At 35.6% G+C, this 23,055-nt stretch overlaps 1 protein-coding gene across 5 annotated transcripts in view; it reads left to right on the top strand.

The window, feature by feature from the left end:
• Window positions 1-23,055, top strand: part of RASA2 (RAS p21 protein activator 2) — a 126,276-nt gene that overhangs the window by 63,100 nt on the left and 40,121 nt on the right. For all 5 annotated transcript variants that reach the window (XM_055569499.1, XM_055569498.1, XM_055569500.1 and 2 more), the window contains exons 6-10: window positions 8,561-8,644; window positions 10,250-10,322; window positions 13,494-13,570; window positions 15,431-15,532; window positions 22,787-22,943. In XM_055569499.1, the coding sequence (XP_055425474.1) occupies window positions 8,561-8,644; window positions 10,250-10,322; window positions 13,494-13,570; window positions 15,431-15,532; window positions 22,787-22,943 (493 nt within the window). The remainder of the gene's footprint in view (window positions 1-8,560; window positions 8,645-10,249; window positions 10,323-13,493; window positions 13,571-15,430; window positions 15,533-22,786; window positions 22,944-23,055) is intronic.

The following is a 23,055-nucleotide window of genomic DNA, read 5'->3' as shown; positions in this document are numbered from 1 at the left end:
TGGTTATTATTATTTTTTAGTTGTTGCTTGTCATCTCTTTCTTCAGGCAGACTCTAAGCTCCATGAGGGCGGGGGCTGTGTTTGTCTTACTCACTTCATGGCCCCAGCATCTGGCACTTAACTAGGCACTAAGTAAATTTTAAAACAGGTAAATGAAGAAAGGTTAACATTTGACTTCTTAATGGATGAATAGAAAGTAGCTTGTCTAGAAAAAGTGGTTTTTTTCCAAAAGGAAAAAAATAATACAAACAAAAATACAAAGTCAGGAAACAGCATGGTATTTTGTGTGTGTGTATGATTAAAAGCAGTTTGATGTTGCCTGATACATGAACACTGAGTCAGAGATTGATCAGAAATTGATGAAATAGGCTGGAGCTAGTTCTTAGAGGCTTTTATGTACCATATGAACTTATAAAACTTAGGAGCTTATGGAACTATTGGAAGGTTTTAGACAGTAGAGAGTGGACAGATTTGTATCTGGTGCTGCCAAAGTGAGCACCTGATTTGCATTTTAGAAAGATCAGATTTGTGAGAGCAGTAAGTATAGAAACTAGGAGGTGAACTTGAAGAATATTACGCTGATGCTGGAGAAAATTCTTGAGAATCCCTTTGACTGCAAAGAGATCAAACCAACCAGTCAATCCTAAGGGAAATCATTCCTTAATACTCACTGGAAGGACTGTTGCTGAAGCTGATGCTCCAATACTTTGGCCACCTGATGCGAAGAGCTGACTCATTGGCAAAGACCCTATGCTGGGAAAGAGTGAAGGCAAAAGGAGAAGGGAGCAGTAGAGGATGAGATGGTTAGATAGCATCACCAACTCAGAGGATATGAATTTGAGCAAACTCCAGGAGATAGTGGAGAACAGAGGAGCCTGGTGTGCTGTAATCCATGGAGTCGCAAAGAGTTGAGCTTAACTTAGCGACTGAACAATAACAATAAAGGGTTACTGGATTTACTTTGTGAGATCCAAGTGAGAGTGGATTCTATGCCAGAACAATAGTTGCAGATATGAGAAAAGAGGCCAGATGAAGTAATATTTAGAGAGTAGAATCACTGAAATGTATTGATTGATTAGATATAGAAAGTGAGGAAGAAGGAATTATTCCAGTATGGCTCCTAGATTTCTAGCTGTGTTATGGGGGTGGTGGTGGTATATACAACAAAGAGAAAATACTGGAGGAGGAGCTGCTTTAGTAGATGGTAGTGAGTTGAGTTTTAGCCACTCTTGAACATCTATGTAGGGATTTCCATCAGACATTCAGATACAGAAATCTTTAACTCTGTGGTGAGATCTCATATTCAAGTGTATTGTTGATAGTTGTGGCCATAAGAATAGATGTGATAGATTGTAGTAGGCTTAAGGGAGGTTATGTAGCATAAAGAGAGCAGTTGCTAGCAAATCCAGCAGTAGAGGGCTTCCCTGGTGGTTCAGATGGTAAAGAATCCACTTGTCAATGTCAGTGCAGGAGACCTGGGTTCATTCCCTGGGTCGAGATGATCTCCATCATCTTGAGAAAGGAATGGCAACTCACTGCAGTATTCTTGCCTGGGAAATCTCATAGAGGAGCGTGGCAGGCTGCAGTTCATGGGGTTGCAAAGAGTCAGACACGACTGAGCAACTAACACTCAGTTTTTTCCAGAAGTTAGAATTACAAAAACATGTGTGAAAAACCTGAAGCATACAGATAGGTGTTACAAAGGAAGTTAGGGTCTAGGGAACCAAGAGAGAAGAGAGTTTCAAGGAGAGAGTGATCAGGAATATTGCATGCTGCCAAGAAATCCAGTGAGAAAACCCCTGAAAAATATGGATAGCATTTGACACTCCGGGGACCTTAATGAGGAGAGTTTCCATGGAATGAAAAACAGAAAAAACTGGATTTCAGTAAGGGAAGGAGTGAATAGGAGGTCAAGAAATTGGGAGTGAAAATAGAAAAATTAGATAGGTGCAAAGTGACTTGAGGTCCAGGCAGTAATTTTTAGAGAAACGGACTGAGGTAAAGAACCTCAGGAGAGAAAATTGAGACAAATTGAATATATGGTTGTTGCTAGTATATGAAAATTTTAAAAATTGTTTTATATCCTGCAACCTTTTTACATTCACTTATTAATTCTACTAGCTTTTTAAAATAGATTTCATTCAATGTTGTACACAGACAGTTATGTCATGTATGAATAGATGGCTTTACTTCTTCCTTTTCAGTCTGTTTCTTCCTTTATTGTACTGGCCAGAAACTCCAGTACAATGTTGAATAGAAGTTGTGAGAACAAACATTCTTGTCTTATTACTTATCTTAGGGGGTAATTTTTCAATTTTTTAACCACCAAGTACAATGTTAGCTATCCGTCATCAGGTTGAGAAAGTTCCCCCTTTGTTCCTAGTTTACTGAGAATTTTTACTAGAGATGGATATTCAGATGATCTTAACACTTATTTTTTGTTTTTATCTGTTAAAATGATGAATTTTGTTGACTGATTTTTTAATGTTTAAACCACATCCACTTGGTCATGTTGCATTAATATTGTTACATATTTCTGGCTTTGATTTGCTGAAATTTTGTTAAGGATTTTTGCATCTCTATTCATGAAAGATATTAGTTTGTAGTTTTCTTATAATGTCTTTGGTTTTGTAATCAGGATGTTAATGGTCACTTTGGATGAATTGGGAAATAGTCTCTCCTCTTCAGTTTTCCAGGTTTTTATAGAACTCATGTAATTCATTTTTTACATGATTAGTGTAGGAATTCACCAGTGAAGCTATCTGGGTCTGGAGTGTGTTTGTTTTGTTTTATATTGTATTTTTATGTCTGCTTGATAAATTGAACTCGTTATTATAGAATATCCCTCTTTATTCTAATATTGGTAATATTCTTCATTGTGAAATCTAGTTTGATATTAATATGCCCACTCTGGCTCCCTGGCTGGTTGTTTCACTTGCTTTCTTCCTTTTTTCATGTTTGTAATTTAAATTTAATACTAGAAGATTTTTAGTCCAACTTTGATTTTATACTTGTATTTCTTTCCTCTTACATTGAAAATCTTAATCCTTAACATTATATACTTAACAATATGATTATTTATTTACATTATCTAATAAAATAGAGACAGTAGATTCAAAATAATAATACCAGTATTACCACTGATGATTAAGTTACTGAATGAAGTTTTAGAGGTCTTAACTGTTCTATTTGTTCTAAGACTGTATATCACTATGGATTAGAGTCAAATACTGTGCTCTAGTCGTTTGAACTAATTCTAGTTCTCTCTTTAAGTTTATTTTCACTTTTGAAATGTAAAAGTTTTCTATGTTTGCAAACTCAAAACTGTCAGATATATCTGAATAAGTCCCCATTCCCAAATTTTAGTCTTTACAGTATTTTTACAAATACAAGCAAATAAATTTATGCACATATATTGATATAAATAAAAATATATTAATGTTTCCCATTCCATTCTTATACAAAGTATAGAGTTCTGTAACTTCTTTCTTCACTTAAGAATATATACTGAAGATCTCTCCATAATCAGTGTAATCAGAGAATAGATATTTACTCCATTCTTTAGACAACTATGTAGAATTCCATTGTATAGATTTACCATAATTTATTCAGCTAGACCCTTGCTAATGGGTATTTGGATTGTCATTACTCATTGATTCAGCTTTCCTTTAGTTAGTATTAGCATGGCATATATTTTTCTGTTTTTTACTTTTATTTTTATCTTATATTTAAAAGAATTTCTTAAAGACAGAGTATAATTTTTTTGTCCCATCTGGAAATTTATGCTTTAGTTGACATGTTTAGACCATTTACATATCTGTATAATGTGTCTTTTACTCTACCTTCATGTTTACTAATCTTTTCTTCTGCCATTTCTAACCTTCTATTAATCCCACTCAGTATTTTTCATATCAGAACATGTAGACGTTCAGATTTTAATGTCTTCTGTGTTTCTACCAAACATATGAAATATAGTTATAATAACTTTTTCCATGTCCTCATCTACTAATTCCATCATCTGTGTTATTTCTGGATCTGTTACTGTTGATTTGGCTTTTTTCCATCCTGGGTTGTATTTTCTTGACTTCTTTGTGTTTCTAGTTATTTTCTTTTGGATGCTAGACATTGTGAAGTTGCTGGATACTTTTGTATGCTTATGAATATACTTGAAGACTTAAATTATTTGGAAACAGTTTGATTCATTTATGGTTTACATTTAAGCTTTATTAGCTGGAACCAGAATGGCCTTTTAGCCTGTGGCTAATATTTTCCCACTACTGAGGGCAGCACCCATAAATTACCAGCTTTTTACCATGCCCATGGGATCTCTTGATAGTCATTTGTAGGCTTCAGGAATTGTCCCCTCTGTTCTTTTCTAACTCCCCCCCAACGCCTCACATGTATGTGCTTATTAGCACATACAGTTTCCTCACATGTATATGCTTATCAGTACTCAGCTGAAGACTGGGGATGGGCAAGGGGTGTGGGTAATTTTGTAGCTCTCTGGTTTCTTTCACTCTGTGCAGCTGTTTCCTCCAGTACCCTGTCCTGGGTACTCTAGTCACCTTGGCCTTCCCCAACTGACAGCTTCTCTCTTTCTCAAGGAGACCATCTAGCAGTAGGCTGAGACAGTTAGAGGGCTCACCTTGTTTATTATCCCCTTGAGATTACTGTCCTGGACTTCTGGTAATTACGCTTTTTTTTTTTAAGGTATTGAAGTTGGAGGATAAATGTTAACTCCCTGTACTACTACATACTCTTGTTTGTCACTTCATTTCAGTTCAGTCACTCAGTCGTGTCTGACTCTGCGACCCCATGGACTGCAGCACGCCAGGCCTCCCTGTCCATCACCAACTCCCGGAGCCTACTCAAACTCATACCCTTTGAGTCGGTGATGCCATCCAACCATCTCATCCTCTGTCGTCCTGTTCTCCCCCTGCCTTCAATCTTTCCCAGCATTAGGGTCTTTTCCAATGAGTCAGTTCTTTGCATCAGGTGGCCAGAGTATTGGAGTTTCATCTTTAGCATCAGTCCTTCCAATGAATATTCAGGACTGATTTCCTTTAGGATGGACTGGTTGAATCTCCTTGCAGTCCAAGTGACTCTCAAGAGTCTTCTCCAACACCACAGTTCAAAAGCATCAAATCTTTGGTGCTCAGCTTTCTTTATAGTCCAACTCGCACATTCATACATGACTACTAGAAAAACCATACCTTTGACTAGACAGACCTTTGTCGGCAAAGTAATGTCTCTGCTTTTTAATATGCTAAGTTGGTCATAGCTTTTGTTCCAAGGAGCAAGTGTCTTTTAATTTCATGGCTGTAGTCATCATCTGCAGTGATTTTGGAGCCCCCAAAAATAAAGTCTGTCACTGTTTCCATTGTTTCCCCATCTGTTTGCCATGAAGTGATGGGACTGGGTGCCATGATCTTAGTTTTCTGAATGTTGAGTTTTAAGCCAGCTTTTTCACTTTCTTCTTTCACTTTCATTAAGAGGCGCTTTAGTTCTTCTTTGCTTTCTGCCATAAGGGTGGTGTCATCTGCATATCTGAGGTTATTGATATTTCTCCCGGCAATCTCGATTCCAGCTTGTACCTCATCCAGCCCATCAGTTTGCATGAGGTACTCTGCATATAAGTTAAATAAGCAGAGTGACAATATACAGCCTTCACAGACTCCTTTCCCATTTTGGAACCAGTCTGTTGTTCCATGTCCAGTTCTAACTGATGCTTCTTGATCTGTGTACAGATTTTTCAGGAGGCAGTTCAGGTGGTCTTGTATTCCCATCACTTGAAGAATTTTCCAGAATTTGTTGTGGTCCACACAGTCAAAGGCTTTTTCATAGTCAATAAAGCAGAGCAGAAGTTGATGTTTTTCCAAAACTCTTGCTTTTTCGATGATCCAAAGGATGTTGGCAATTTGATCTCTAGTTCCTCTGCCTTTTCTAAATCCAGCTTGAACTTCAGGAAGTTCATGGTTCACGTACTGTTGAAGCCTGGCTTGAAGAATTTTGAGCATTACTTTACTAGCGTGTGAGATAAGTGCAGTTGTGTGGTAGTTTGAACATTGGCTGGCATTGTCTTTCTTTGGGGTTGGAATGAAAATGGACCTTTTGCAGTCCTGTGGCCACTGCTGAGTTTTCCAAATTTGCTGACATATTGAGTGCAGCACTTTCACAGCATCATCTTTTAGGATCTGAAATAGCTCAACTGGAATTCCATCACCTGCACTAGCTTTGTTCGTAGTCATAGTCATGCTTCCTAACGCCCATTGACTTGACTTCGCATTCCAGAATGTCTGGCTCCAGGTTGGTGATCACACCATCATGATTATCTGGGTTGTGAAGATCTTTTTTGTATAGTTCTTATGTGTATTCTTGCCACCTCTTCTTAATATATGTGGAAGTTAATATTTGTCTTCTGGTTTAAAAATCCTAGGCAAAGAATCAAATCATTCTGTATTATAAACAAGTTTGGACTAAATTTATTTTCCTTTGTAATTTCTAGAAAATGTGTCATTATCTAATGCTTTATATGTCATATATAAATAAAATACAAGATAATTTGGTGTAGTAAGGTTATTTTAACATTAATTTTAACTCATTCATGGTTTACGATGTGAAGTTGTTTGATTTACCAATTAGAAGTGTAGTTAAATAGGAAAATATTTCATAATATATGTAGCAAATAAAATAATCTGTATTTAATACTACTACTTGTTTGTCAGAAAACCTAATTTTTATACTTATATTTTAAAATCACTTAAGAGTACTTCTGATGATTTTTATAGACTCATATTTTTGGGTTACGGGTGTTTTTTTGGTTTGTATACTGAAAAGCATTTTTCTCATTGTTTTCATACTTCATAAAATTATAGTGACTTTTTATAATTAAGATTTCTCATAATTAGTGTTTACATCAGATAAATTTGGTATTATGAAGAAAGTATGCGTTGCCCCAAAGTTCACTCGGGTTTTTCCTTAGTATGTTACGGGAAAACCCGAACAAACTTGTGGCCAAGCAAATACAGTATATTCTGGCACAGTGGGAATGTAGGAGGACTTTGAACTTTAGAGATGGAGTTAAGAAAGTAGAAGTTGAGTCCCACTTCTTACAAGTTGTTTTACCTCTTTAGCATTATTTTGTTATTTTCTCACATAAATTTTTTAGCCTTCCTTTCTTCTTTAAAATGACATGATTATACCTTTCTCAAAGGCAGTTGTGAGAATTAGGTGCATTCTGTGAAAATAAATAGTAAACTGCAAAAACTGTATAAAAATCAGGTATCATTTTGAGATTGAGCCTAAGAAGTATACATTTTAAACAGTATGTACAGTGGGAAAATTTGACTATACCCAAGCCTGACATTAATAACCAGAATTGTTGTCTTGACCTGTACTTTTCATCAGTTAGTTTCAGAAATTTTTTTAATTTGATTTTTGATACCCAATTTAATAGAAATGAGTCATATTATCATTTCTTTCTTCACTCGGCAGCATACCATTTGCACTTCACCCACATATATGATCTGTGGGTTGTAGAGAGAAATTAGAATGTCGTTCAGTAGCTCATATCTTTCAGCCAAGAATGCTTTTCACCAACAGTCATGGATTTATTGTAGGCATTGGGAAATGTACACCCTTAGATGGTCAACTGAATTTGTGAACCTCAATAAAGAGAAAATTTGAGGAGCAGGTCATTAAGTCAGATTCAGTGTTCTTTGTAAATACCAGTGACCATTATCCATGAAGTAGATGAGATGATCTTGGTTTTTATGGTCTAAATCATTTTCTGCAGAATGATGCAGGAGCTGTTACTGAGAGTCAGAATAAAAGGCTGCAGGACTGTATGTGGCTTGCTCTTTATTTATGAATCAGATTTTAAGTGGAAACCACAGTTGTTTCCTTGTTTCTCATTCATGCTTTAGCAGAGGATATGATGCTACAGATTTGACTTGGTTTGTAGTTTCTCCTTTAAGGTTCACACCCTTTTCTTTTCCTTTTTAGAAGCCACAGTCGTTTTAATGTATTAGCAAACCACAGCATGTACCTTGTTGGATATGCTTTGTGTGCTAAATATTACTTGGTAGTCTCAGTACTAATTGTGGTGGTCTAGTCCTATTTTGGAAGTATAGCATAAGAAAATGAGTTCAGGGAGCTCAGCTCAGTGCTTTGTGATAACCTAGAGGGGTGGGGGTTGGAGGGGTGGTAGGTTCACGGGGGAGGGAATATATATATACATATAGCCGATTCATGTTGTTGCACAGCAGAAACTAACACAACATTGTAAAGCAATTATACTATCCAAAAAGATCTAAAAAAAATAAGTGCATGCATACATATGTTTGGGATAAGTGATATATATATAGGCATACAACTTTCAGTTCAGTTCAGTCGCTCAGTCGTGTCTGACTCTTTGTGAGCCCATGAATCGCAGCATACAACTTTTGACATGTGAAAATCAATTTTAACCCTTTGACTTTATTAACTTGTATTTAAAGATAATGTTTTATGTTCTTTAACTTGAATATAATAATGTTAATTTTCCCTTATTCTTCCTTAGTGTCAAGGCGTGCCATGGGTTGCCTCTAATAAATGGACAAAGCTGTGACCCTTATGCAACAGTTTCTCTAGTGGGCCCTTCCAGGTAATGTTTATTGAATTAGTATTAGATTTTTAAGTTTAAAAATTACAAATTAAGTTTCTAAGAGAACATATTAAATATCTATTTATGAAATAGACTAATGAATGCTTTTTGAAAGAAAAATCTTCAGTTCTGTTATACACTTGCAAATAGCCAACTCTTCTTTTATGAAGGAAAACAAGTGCCATTTCAAATCTGCCAGACTCTTAGGCTATGGGGAGCAACCTCTTTTACAGTATTTAAAATGTACTTTAAAATATGAACTTGACCTTCTTTCATCATCAGCCTTCTTATTTTCAAATGTCTTAGATTTTATTGCAGGTAGAATCCTGTTTTAAGAAATGTTAGCTCAAAATAGAAAGGAAGTTTCAATATTTTTATCTAGAAAGCAACTCAGGACTAAAAATACCTTTTCTGCTTGTGCCATCTGTGCTGTTCAGAGAGAATTCCAGAACATGGTGAAGCACACTGTATCATTGATTTAAATTACTTAACAATAATTTATAGAACATCTATAGCAATTTTTAGTATTTTCTATTTTATAATTTCATTATGGTTTCTTTCAGAGCCTAACTAGTTGAAATTTGTCTACAACTTTAAGGCTTAGAATTAAGAAACAAAGAGCATAATAGTGCCACACAGAAACATATATATATACATACACATACATACACACATGTACTGCTTCTTCCCAGCCCCCAAATCACTATGTATCTTATTTTTAAGAAAATAACCAGTAAGTCACTTTGAAAAATGTATTTGTCCCTATGGTATGTAAAGCACCATGCCTGGTACTTACTGGGTCTCAAGCAATAGTATCCTATTATTAGTATAGATGGTTTTAAATTTAAAAGCAGATACTCAGTCGTATAACATTCATGCTGTCAAAGGGATTTAGTTCTCCATGTTTCAAGTGTTTAGTGGAATTGTTCTTGGTTTTTGTTCTTGTTTATAATCAGTACCCAACAGATTCCTTAGTGTAAATGCTTAGTAATGTACAGATAGAAACTGTTTAGCATCCAAGTTTGTTTTAAAAAGTCACTATTGGTTTTGATACTGTGCTGTGGTTGTGGAGGATGTTACTGTTGGGGAGCTGGTGAAAGTCTCCATGGGACTTCCCTGTACATTTCTTTGCAACCTCCTCTGCATCTCTAATTATTTCAAAGTAAAAAGTTTTTTTTTAAAAAAAGCCACATTGTAGCCAAAGTCCAAGAGGTAAACTGAGTTAAATGTGTTCCTGGGGTATTTTTCAACATAGAATAAGGTATTTGAATCTCATTGTCTTCCTTCTGCCATTTATTTGAGTTGCTTATGTAATAGAATGTGTTATTTAAAAACCCTTGAAGGAAACTTGACAGTCAATCTAATATAGCCATGGAATAATAAAATCTTGGCATATATCACATATACAAAATTTGTGTCTTCTTTGATTTGAGTTTTTAGAGACACATCAGTTTTTTCCCTCAAGTAATGTTTAAAGCTACTGCCTTCCCTGAATCATCCTAACAGTTAAACAGAAAGAGGCCTGGCTCCCTGGTTGGAAATAGCATGTTTTATAATTGTGTACTGTTAAGTTCTACAAGGTAAAACTCTACCACATTGGAACAGGAATGACCAAAAGAAGACAAAAGTAAAGAAGAAAACAAGCAATCCGCAGTTTAATGAAATCTTTTATTTTGAGGTAACTTTTTGTTTTATTTAAATGTTAATACAACTAAGCACTTTTTTCCTAAAAACTGTGGGTTCATGGTATGACACAGTGGAGGCCCAGTGCATAAAACGAAGGCAGAGCTCTGATTAATTTGAGGAGGGGGAGGTCTAGGACCACACCCATTCTTCAGTCAGCCTTGGTATCACACCCCCCTTCACACAGAACCCCACCTTATCCAGCCCCCCAGGACTCTTTGGCAGAATACTGCTTGAAAGCCATTAGTGAAATAAGTGCAACATCCACTTGTTAGATCTGGGTTCTAGTCCCAGTTGAGTTTGGACAGATCACTACATGAGAGACTCAAATTTCTTATGAAAGGATAATTTTGTCAGAGAGAACAATAGCATCCCAACCTAAGTCATAGAGCTTCTATGAGGTTCAAATGGGAAAATGCTTTGAGATTATAAAGTACAATATGATTAAGGCCTTGTTATTAACTTCTTTTTAGCTAAATCACCCTAAGGACACATGCTTATTTTCATAGAGAACTTCAGCTGCCTTGAAGTTGCCCAAAGTACAGGGCTTTGAAGTTCCTTACTATGGAGCATTGTTAAATAAATCCTTTTTCATATTAGAAAACTACAGGAAAAAACAAAAATAATTAAGCTCTATTCTAAAAGATTGTGTTCTGCCCATAGGATATGTTGCAGTTGAAATTAACCTGTAGGAAAGTTTTGTTTTTGTTTTTTTTTAAGTTATATTTTGTGCTTTTCCTTTTTTTTACATGGGTTTTTTTGTTTTTTTGATATTTCGAAGTGAAGAGAATGAGGGCACATCTAGCCATGCCTGATTACTGTGCTTTAATAAAGGAACACAGTTGAAGAAAGGCCAGAATTGAAGTAGGAAGAATTGTGGGGGTGGAGGCAAGGAAAAAAGAAAAACAAAAGAAAATGTACCAGTGTGAGATTTTTCCATTTTCCAGCTAAGGACTTACTTAATTCAGTTGTTCCGTATTTAAAAATGGCTATTACATCTAGCCTGAAGAAAATCCAAGAAGGGGCAACATGTAGCAACAAGCAGATGGTCCTTTGAAAATCAAGACCTGACCTGTTTGGTATATGCAAGCATGCATATCAAGCCTCAAAACATTCATTCGAAGGGCCCTTTTGTTGAGTTGATTATAAAGATAAAAGTTCAGTCTCTGTCCTCTAGCTAGAGTAAGAGACCCAAAGTATGCACACGCATGCAGACATGCAGCAGTAAAATGCAGTAGTAGATGCTGGGGAGCTCTGCTGCCACTGAGTTAAGCCAGGGGAAAGAGTATTAGAGATGGAATATTTTGAACAAAGACATAGAAAGTTATGTCCAAAGAGTAGCAAGTAGTGATTTGACTGAAAGGGAATAAAGGGAGTTTAGCTTAGAAAGATAAAGTAGGACCAACTAATGAAAGACCTTGAGAGCAGGTTGGAGTATTGGACATTGAATATTGTTGAGCCCAGAGGTAACAAGAGTAATGAAGTATTTTGAGAAGAATTAACCATGATCTGTTGGCCAGATGGCTGCGAGAGAGAACAGAGATCAAGAGACTATTGTAGTCTAGGTGTTTTTTTTAAAAAAGGAAAAAGCAAAAGCAGGGGAAGAGTCTGACTCAAGAGAGTAATATGGAAACAGGGCGGAAGAGAAAGATGAGAAACTACAAATGGCAAGATAACAAATTGGTTACAGAAGAAAAGATAAAAGGAGGAGTCAGATGTTGTCCTCATGATTTCAAATCTGGAAAAGTTAAGAAGGAAAACAAGTGGTTCAGTGTGGGGCATAATGAGCTTGAGCTCTGACATGTAAAATCCTCCCATAAGAACTTCATGACTAAGATGGGTGATGACTGTAGATAAAGATTCAAGAATTGTTTACAGGGAGTCAAGAAAGCAAGCCAAGGGCGTAGAGGTGTGCAAGAAAGGAGAGAAGTGAACCAGCTAAGTTCTGCCACATGTTAAATATTTGACTTTGAATGTGTTTCTTAATTTCTGTACTTTAGCTTCCTCATTTTCAAGATGAGGATAATAAATCTAGCCCTGCCTGCCTCAGAGCAGTGTTCTGATGAACACAGAAGATAATGAATATGAAAGCACTTTGTTAACCATACAGCCCTATGTAGCTTAAAGCAAAATAAAATATAAAACCCTGGAGAAAACCCATGTTTGTATGTTCTGAGGAAGAAGTAATGGCAGAGGTAGAAGCAAGGAGAGCAGAAGGTAGCCAGGATCGTGCTGGGTAAACTCAGAGAAAAGAATATCTCTGGGAAAATGGAGGATGTTTGTATGGTCACTCATTCAGATAAAGGGGTCACGGAAGGTGAGAACTCAGAATTTCATCATCAGACTTGATGATTAAGAGAGGGGTTTTAGGAGGATGATCTATGAGGAAACCAGATTATAAGGAGTTACTGTAGTGAGTGGGTGGTGAGGAAGTGGAGGCTGTAAGGATGGGTAGCAGTTTTGAGATACTTGTCTGTGAAAGGAAAGAGATAGGAAGACCATAATTTAAAGGGAGAATTTTTCTTAGACTTGAATGAGGTGAACAGTCTGGTCAAGAAAGCTGCAATTAAAATAGATCGAATACTGACTGCGTGTTTACTGCATACCATGTGGGGGTGGAGCTGTCTCAGAAAAGAGGAGGATCATCTCACCCTCTGATTCAGAAAAGGGTGAGAAAAGTCATCCAGTAAACAGGCCTCTATGGGAATGGACGCGTTCAGGTGAACAGTAGTTGAGGAAGTTCCTGCCAATGGCCTTGATATTTTCAGTAAAAATGTGAGAAGGAAGTGTGAGGGTGGCATTGTTATCTTGAGAAATGTGGGAAAGTCTTCAAACAGTTCCTAGCTTATGCAGTTTCACTGAAATAGAACACTTTTACTCTGAGTCACCAACAGATACATATGAGCCAGAGAACCCAGTGTTCCTACATATTGAGTCGATAAGGAAGGGTATGGAGGTAAAGTTGATTTTGATGTTTTATTTACCACCTTATCTTTACCTTTCTCTGCTACTTCCATAGCTGTTTGTGTATTTAGATTTGAGGTCAGATATTACATATGCATTTTCTTCTGTTTATAAGAAACACAAACACTTTAGGGATGGTTTTTTAAAGTTTGTGTAGGAAAAACATATTAAAAACTTTTTTACTAAAATTTTTTGTTTATAGGTGACGAGATCCAGTAGTTACACCAGAAAGTCCCAGTTCCAGGTAGAAGAGGAGGACATTGAAAAGCTGGAAATTAGGTATGTGAATTGGATTTTAGAGTTGCTGTTTTCTGTGCCAAAAGAAAAATCCTAAATTTAACTGAAAACGATGACTCAAGCTTAACAGAATTCTCTTTAGCAAGTTCATCAATGAAACTTAGAGAAATGTGCATTAAATTTAAATTATCTTCTAATTTAAATCCAAATTATCTTCTCAAAATCTCATTTCTTTGCAGAAGTAGTCAAGGTGTATTTATTTTAAAAATGACCTTATTTTCACCCATTTTATTTTTACCTATTTATATTTTTAGTTTTTCCCAAATTTAATTGCTCCTTAAAATTTTAAATCATAACATAATGGATGCAAAGAATATATAGAAAAGTAATTATATACTAGCCAATTTAGAAATAATTTTTTTATTCTTCTTAACATATCTGCTGTCTAACAGAAATTTCAGTGAGGTAAGAAGTCTTGTAAGATAACCCATCAGGTGCATGTGTTTGAAGTTTGTGCTATTTCCTAGGTCTTAAATATCTATGCTGTTTGGGAGGTGAAAGTTTTGTAAATGCATGTATAGGTGTGGTGTTAACAGTGTGTTCATCTGAAGGGTGTATTAATCACATGTTTGGAATGATCAGGTAATGTATTTTTAAAAAATCACCTATCTTTACATATTAACTGGTTTTGAGAAAGAAACTATAGTCTTGTGTTGGTTTCTTTTCTCAAATTCAAAAATGTAATTCTGTAGTCCTTATTTCTACAGGTTAAAATAAAACCTAGATTTTGGAACTAAGAAACTTAAGTACTTTCTTTTAAATTATTTAAAATAGTTAAATTCTGTGCTTTTAAGTAAAACTAGTATAGTTTTCTGTAGTATTCTGCTGTCTTAGTTTAGCTAGTGAGGTGTATGGCTAACATCTCTTATTTTTAAGCATGTGAAATTACTTGTCTGGTACTTTCACCATAAGCATCTTTGCCATAAGCACCTTTACTGTAAACATCTTTGCCACAGACATTTTCACCACATAACTAATTGGCTATAAGTCAACTTCTCTGTGAAAAATAAAATAACTGGTTGACAGTTTGGTTTCAACTGGTTGAACTGCATTAGTGTTTCTTCTAGTTATCTATGTAATTGATAGCTTTATTGATCAGACAGGTGACAATGATTTGCCCCAGGAGTTGGTTTCTTATTTTGAAACACACCACATTGGAGGAGAGTCTGAGGGCCTCAGAGGCATAGGGTTGAACCCACATTTCCCATAGAACTTGGAAACATCTGTCAGTAGACATGGGACACTGTGCCAAGAATGAACAATAGTGTGGATGGCTTTCCCAACGCAGTACAAAGCTCAGAAGCAAGTAGTGTTTGGAAATGGACACCTCTCTTAACAAAGGAAGAAATTTTAGCAAAACAGTGTAATGCCAAATGAGGAGACCAGTCAATAAGCCAAAACAAAAACAATGTGTAAAATACTGTGAACGAAAGACTTAGAAGACAAGAGTTTAGGTACAGCCCACAAAATAAAATCAGTTATTTGTGAATTATTGCCATGAATTTATACATATTTTGAATGTATTAAAATTTTGTATTTTGCAATGAAGTCTTTTTAATTTTATTTTTTATGTTTGTGTCTTTTTTAATGTCTCTCTTTTACTTATTTACTTTATCTTTTTATGACAGAATTGCCTTATAACCAGTTAGTTATGTGGTGAAAATGTTTGTGGCAAAAATGCTTGAGGGAAAGATGTCTGTGGCAAAGGTGCTTATGGCAAAAGTACTCAGAACCTTAAATTAATGCTGTAATACAAATCATAGTAGTTTGAAGCTATTTGGTCATGTTTGTTCTCTTACACATTGTTTGCAAAAAAAATCAAGCCAATTTTAAAATTTTCAGGATCGACTTGTGGAACAATGGAAACCTGGTCCAAGATGTTTTCCTCGGTGAAATCAAGGTTCCTGTGAATGTATTAAGAAATGATGCCTCTCATCAAGCCTGGTAAGAAGACAGATACTGTAGTGAACACATTGCTCAACCCCTTTCATGCACTGTCTATGCAAATAAATGGTTCTTTTAAGCATATTTTAAGTTTTGAATGGATAAGCCCAAAGTCATTAACACTGATTTGGCCATTAATTTATTGTTGCAGAAATACAAGTACAATTATTTTTGTTTTATGACTTGCCCTCTGGTACTGAGATAAAAGAACTGAATTGTCTGGAATATTTTCCTGTTCAAAAACTTAATCTTAACTCTGAAGAAAAAATGTAGAACATTTCAAACATTACATAAGAGTTGCTCTTGTGAGAGAAAGTTTGATCACAGATCAACATCTGTAGTTCAAAAACTTTATTAACCGGCATGGGAATTGTGAATGTTTGAAAGCAAAGGGTTTATTGTAGAGATTCAGCTGTTATGGAATCTCACCAGTGATTTTTCTTCCCCAAACCCCATTGAAATGTACTGTGACTGGCTCTGGTGTTTTTTTCTTAATGTCTGGGATCTAGATGTTGAGCTCATTCAGTTAATGAGCTTTTCAGGGGTTCTGGTGGCTCAGTCTTGGCTACAGTATTAAACCTTTTCTTGACTTTTAAATTCATGTTAATGTTCAGACATTAAACTGATGTTAGTTTCCTTAGCAAAATCAGTGTGAAACTATTGGTTTTTTTTTTCCTGTCTACAGCACATAAGAGCAGGTATGTCCTCTCCCCTCCAGTAGGTTGCCCAGTAGCCCTCATGCTAAACTTGGGTTTCAACTGAGTATAAAACAACATGCCTTTCTCATTTGCCTTGTAAGGCCCCCTTTTAGTGCTCAGCTTCAGTTGCCTGGAAGAGGACTTGAAACCAACTATTCCGATGTTTTCTTACTGTGGGCAGCAGTCTCCTTTGTCTGCAGGATCCTGCCTCTCCTGAGTGCCTGCCGTCAGGCATTCTTCACTTTGGTCTGTGTAGTCTCAAAATTTTTCTTTTATTTTTTACCTTTTGCTAATGCAGATCTAAGATTAGTCTTTATGGTGGCGTTTTATATGCTGTAACTTCCAAAACGTGTCCATAGATGGGGGGAAAAAAAAAAAAACTTGGTCATTTTTTTAATTAACATTTGAGGCTTGTCATTCCCTCCTGCCGAACTTCTTCCACCTTATATAAAGTTAGCATACATTTTTTTAAATGAAAATTTCTGAACTCAGTTCATTGTCTTTAAAGTGATACGCCATGTGTGCCAAGTCACTTCATTTGTGTCCAACTCTGTGCAACCCTGTGGACTGTAGCCCACCAGGCTCCTCTGTTCATGGGATTCTCCAGGCAAAAATACTAGAGTGGGTTCCTATGCCCTCCTCCAGGGGATCTCCTGACCTAGGGATTCTGTGGCTCCTGCATTGCAGACTTACCACTGACCCACCAGGGAAGTCCATAGCATGCTGCTTGGTACAGAATAACACATAAGTTGTTGTGCTTCCCAAGGCTCCTCCAAGTGAACTTGAAATGTGCCATTATAGCCTGTATTTTAAATAAGATGTCTCCAAACAGGCCCTCCAAATTTGGCAACAGTTTGTCGAACTACCAAATCAGGGTGTATGAGCAACTAACAGAAATTAATTTTATTCCTATAGATTTATTTTTGGCCAGTAATATGTTAAAGGTGACGTGCCAGAAGTATGTGTTAAAATTTATGCAGCATGAAATAGAAACATCCTGCTCGTTCATTTACACTTCCCTATACGTGAGGAAATATAAAAATGTGAATGCAATTTCCTTTTAAGTCAGATTAAAACACATTCTCCTTTGTCAGTTGTAGAACTGCAGCGTCCCCTTGTGGGGTTGTTAGTAACTAAATGAAAACTCAAGAAAAGCTTTACCTTCAGGATTTCAAGTGTATTTTTTCTAATCTTAATAGTAGGAAAGAAAATAATTATCAGTAATATAATTCTGTTGTTTGAGAAGTATTCATTTGCTTTCCCTTTCCACATTATTTCTATTTAGCATTTACTATTAGAGTCTTTTCCTGAAAACTGATTTTTTTTCAAAAAATATTTATTATTTTTATCTATTTGGCTGTGCTGGATCTTGGCTGTGGTATGTGGGATCTAGTTCCCTGACCAAGTATGGAAGGAACCCAGGCCCCTTGCATTGGGAACATGGAGTCTTAGCCACTGGACCACCAGGGATGTCCCCTGAAAACTGATCTTTTTGTGGTTTCAATTTTGTTCTCAAATTATGACATGATTCAGTTACTTTCCCTTTCCTTTGTTAACTAGTCAGTTCCTTAGTGATCGTGTGTATTCTTTATTCTGAAACTTCTGTTAAAGTGTTAGGATTAGCTCGTTATTGTCACTATTAGCTAGTTTTAACTTTCACATATGTAAACAACAGAACTCATTCACATGGTTCACAGTTCAGAAGATAAAAGTCTTATCTCCTGCCCCTGTCCCGCAGCTAACCTCTTCTGAGGCAGCGCCTGTTTTGAGTTCCTGGAAATATTTCATGTAAATACAGGCAAATGTGGTTATGTCCATCTTTCCTCTTCTTTACATGAATGGACACATGTTGTATCATGTTCTATACGTTTTTTTCAGTTAGCAATTTAGTAGAACTTCATTAAGTATTTGCTGACTTTTTATAGTGGTTAAGAGTATGGATTCTAGAATCAGACTACTGTGGTTCACATCCCATCTCTGTCATTAACTACCTGGCTGATCCCTGACAAGGTGTTCCACCTGAATGCCTTTATTTTCTTTGGCTATGGAATGGGGGTGGTACACTTAATACCTGCCTCCCACCATTAGAGGATGAATTGGTTTCACGTAAAGTCAGTGCTGTGGCCGTGGGTATCTCTCACACTCATTACAGTCAGCGCTGCTGTCATCACCATTATTCTGCATCAGTACATACAGAATTTCTGCATCTTTTTTTTTTCCTTTGGTACCAGTATTCCATTGGTGTGGAATGGTATAAATGAAGAGAACCTTAGTGCTAATATAGTTCTGTCTTATTTTACCAGTAACCTGGTGTCAGAGAACTTAATATGTGCGAAACCTTTGTGTGATTGTATATATTGGTACAATCATTTCCTCCTAGATGATCTAAAATGAACATTAAGAAAATTGATGCAAAGATCTTTTCATGTTATAATTTTTTAATTTTGAAAGTAAAATTCGAATAGAAATAAAGCACATGGTTGGAGGGTTTTTTTCAACATAAGCACTTTATACAAATATAAAACTGGATTAATATTTACTTAAGATGAATTGGTTTTCTAGTTTGCTAGTTTTGCCACCTGTCTTTGGTAAAAATCCATTGACAGTGATTATCTTTCTGAAACCAGAAGTGACATTCACGTATTGGAAAAGCTGCCTCTGAACAGTTATTTTCCAGCTTAGGCAGCATTATTCACAAATAATGGTAATCTTTGTCTACATACCTCAATTTTAATTATACAGCCTTGTTAAAACTTTCAGATGCCTTTTTTTTTTCTTTTAAAAGGCTGACTCTTGAGATCATTAGAATTGCTTTTATGCCTAACTATAAATTGGAAAAAAAAAATGTGAGCAACTGAGTGCCCTTTTCAGTTAATAACTTCTTTTTAATTCCTGTTCCTTATTCTTTCAAACTGAAACAGTTTATTTAAAAACTGAAGAAAAATATACTTGAGATTTTTTTTGTATCCCTAGACCTTAGACACACCAGATACCCTCAATGTAACAAATCTTGAGGTTTTTCTCTTTAACTCTAATTCATACAAGATTGATTAATTCACAAGGGATCCTTCAGATGGTTGAAATTGAGCTTTTTGTAACAGTATTTTGAAACAACTAATCACATTTACATAATTATATAAATAACTTTTCATCTTTAGTTATTTAATATATTTTAAGTGGTAACAGTTATATGTATATAAATGTTTTATAAATCACATATACTGTGTGCAAAGCACTATTCTAAGTGCTTCACTTATATAACCTCCTTAGGGTTTTTATAAGGATTAATCATTTAAATACTATTTTTGCTCCTTATGTAACAGATAAGGAAGCAAGCACAGAAAGATTGAGCAATTTGCCCAAGGTTGCAGAGCTGGAATTTGGACCAAATTCTTTTGACTCCAAAGTTTGTGCTCTTAATCAGTGTACTATAATAAGTTAGTACTTTTCACCTAAATGCTTTTGAGTATGTTTAAGACTCAAAAATATTCTGTTTTAAATTGCCAGCAAATATTTGAGTGTCCCTTTTAATATTATTAAAAAAGAAATCAAGTGAGTGATCCCTTCTCATTTAAAAAAAAAAAAAAGATCTTTTCAAGGAATGGGTAGGACAATTTTGTAATTCTGTATTTTGTTCCAGTAGACATGGATGAGATACTTTGTCCATAGGAATTTCCCGTTCCTGCCAAAGAAACCCAAGGAGACAAGTTTTTTTAAAAAGAGTGTCCGGAGAGAGCCCTTCTGGAGTTCCTGAGCACCCTAAAACAGTGTATACATAAAAATCAGTAACTGTCATATCACTGCCTGAATCCCTCTGTTAGGACTGTAGACCTATTTTGCGGATATTTTGTAGTTTTATGAGAATACCAGAGGGATAAGGCATTCCTTCCCCCAGCAATTTGGAGTTAAGGGAATAATATACTCTGAGGATAATTTCTATAGAACAAACCAAAATAGAGTCTGTAAACCTGATTAGAGTGTGAGGATACTGTTTAGGGTGGGTAGGTGCAGTCCCTGGGAGGCAGAAGCAGGTTTTAACTGTAATACAAGTAATCTTATTCTACCATATATGGAAAACAGGAGTTAGAATAGAAGGGGCAGTTAATCTAGAACAGTAAAAAAGGCTCCCAAAGAGGCAACATGGGTGAGTACTGCCCATTCAAGCCCAGTGATGGGGTAAGAGCAATCTGTTCTAGAAGCATTGTTCTTTCCTTGGCAAAGTTGTCTTAGCTGAGAGATTAAGATTCCATAAATCTCTGTGTTACGTCCCTGTACTCACCACAGCACACCTTCTGATAGATAATTTGACTTTCCAAATAGCTTGCCAGTAGGTAAAAAAATGTATTGACCAAACATAAAAAACTATATGTTAACAGGTAAAAAATGTACTAGTTGAAATGAGAGATTTAGATGAAAAACTGTAGAAAATGGTGATAATAGTTAAGCCAGGTGATAAATGCATGGGGTTGATGGTGAGGGTGTTGCTTGTTAATAGTATCACTCTTCTCCCTACTTTTGTGAATTAACATTTCCGTAATAAAATACATCAGTCACGATAAAGTACAGGTATCTTTGGCACTCGAATGCGGTACAGTCTTCCCTCTGTATTCATGGGGGATTTTGTATTCCAGGAATTGTGTAGTTCAAACCCATGTTGTTTGCATGTCAGCAGTATTTCTTTCCATAAATTTAGTAATTGGCCTTCTATTTTAAATATATTAGTCTCTGCTCCGTCATTGTGATTCAGATTCACTTCTAGATTTGCTGATTGAACTAGGTATCTGAATTTGCAGAGCTACAGAGCATACTGCACGACACTGTGTAGTGTATGTATGTACACATACATATTACACTGTGGGAAATTGACCAAAGTGATGCCCACGTCAGAATGATTGGGGATCTGCCACCTAGACTTCCATTGGAGGCACTTCAGAGTCATCTTTGCTGACAGGCTTATTTCCAGTTATTTCCATAGGCAAATTATTTACATCATTATTTCTCAAATCAGAGAGGAGAAGTTCTGAAGCTTGGTTTTCTGAAACAGGAATTCCTTTTTTGTGGGTAGTGCAATAATTTCTATATAATTTCTTCTCCTTATATTACCATTCCTTCATTTTTTAAATGTTGCTTGGTTAATTCTCTATTCTCATTTATCTTTATCATATCTTTCTCAAAGCTAGTATTCTGTTAAAACCTCCTCTCCTATTTTTAATCAAGTTAGTGTATTAGGGGAGGACATAAGTGGTAAATGTCAGGAGTAAATATCAGAACTACTGACTTCTTTATAAAAAACCTTTCTGGCTAATGATTGAAGGAGGAATGATAGAATTATAGTTATCATTTTGAAACCTGTGCAGATTAATGACTCTTGGCAGTGATCATCAATAATTGCAAATATCACAAAAAGGAGAAAACAATGACATTACTGCCTCCTAGTGTAACTACCCAATACTATCAATGTATTCCTACCAGAATATCAAATTCAATCTAACCAAGCCTCTAGATATACTCCAGTATCCAGTATACTCCAGGATACAGGAAATAAGAGGAGACAGACGAATATGTTAAATGATACCATGGGGATAGAGTTAACATAGTCCCAAGACTGGAAAATTCTATAGATAAATTATCTGATTTCTTAATTGCTTGAATCCATCAACCAATTACAGTCTGTGAACTTGGATTTGAATAGACTATTAGAAAACTGTTCAGTAAGTTCAGGAGGAATTTGAATAACTGACTGGATAATGTAGTTATATATACCGAAATATTTATAGATGAAATTAGAAAACACCTGTACATTGCTTTAAAATAATAATAAGTGGGATGGGAGGAGTGAGTAGAGATGTGGCTAAAACAATAATGGCTTTGAACTGATAATCAGTAACGTTAGATGATGAGTACATGGAAGTTCAGTATTCTGCTCTTCTTACTTTTGTATGATTTTTAAATTTCCATGACAAATAGTCTTTAACTTAGATTTCTGGTTTTGATCCTACAAATTCATGTGAATCCAATTTTTGCAGCTGAAATCATTTTCAGTATAGTTGCAGTGCTAATCCTTTAACAATATAAAAAACTACAAAACCTTCAACCACTTACTCTTAAAAAATTAGTTCAGATTTTTACAATATACAATTTACTTTAAAATGAGATCACTTACATCTTCTTATAGTATGTTTTATCTATTTTAACCAAATGTATCTTTCTTAAATTTAGTTAATGAAAAGTTATTTTTGATAATACATTGGATTTTAAATCGTTTATAATATTTTTCCTAACCTGCAGGCTAATCAAACTCTTAATCCTTTTGAGATACTGACTTTTGTACTGTCTATTTCTTTTTTGTTTCCTGGATAAAAATCTATTTTTAGTTTTCTAGTTCCATTTACAGCCACCACTTAGCCTCTGAAAATTAATACTCTACTACTTAATGAATTATCCTAACATTAAATACTGACTTTTTTGATTTTTTTTTATAGCTTAGCTGTTTAATTATCTCTCTAGCTTTGATGCACATTATCATTGCATAGAATTGATTGTATTTTTTCTTCAGGTACTTGCTACAACCAAGAGACAATGGAAACAAGTCATCTAAAACCGATGACCTGGGGTCCCTTCGATTAAATATATGTTATACAGAAGACTATGTGCTTCCTTCAGAGTACTATGGTCCTTTGAAAACACTGCTGCTAAAATCACCAGATGTTCAGGTACTTTAAAAATCTTGTGTGTTACTTAATAGTCCAGTGAAAGTCGCTCAGTTGTGTCCAACTCTTTGTGACCCTGTGGACTATAGGGAAGTCCATGGAATTTTCCAGGCCA

The sequence above is a fragment of the Bubalus kerabau genome, chromosome 2 (assembly GCF_029407905.1).
Source record: "Bubalus kerabau isolate K-KA32 ecotype Philippines breed swamp buffalo chromosome 2, PCC_UOA_SB_1v2, whole genome shotgun sequence".
NCBI classification, from domain to species: Eukaryota; Metazoa; Chordata; class Mammalia; order Artiodactyla; family Bovidae; genus Bubalus; species Bubalus kerabau.
This window is presented reverse-complemented; position numbering and strand designations above follow the sequence as displayed.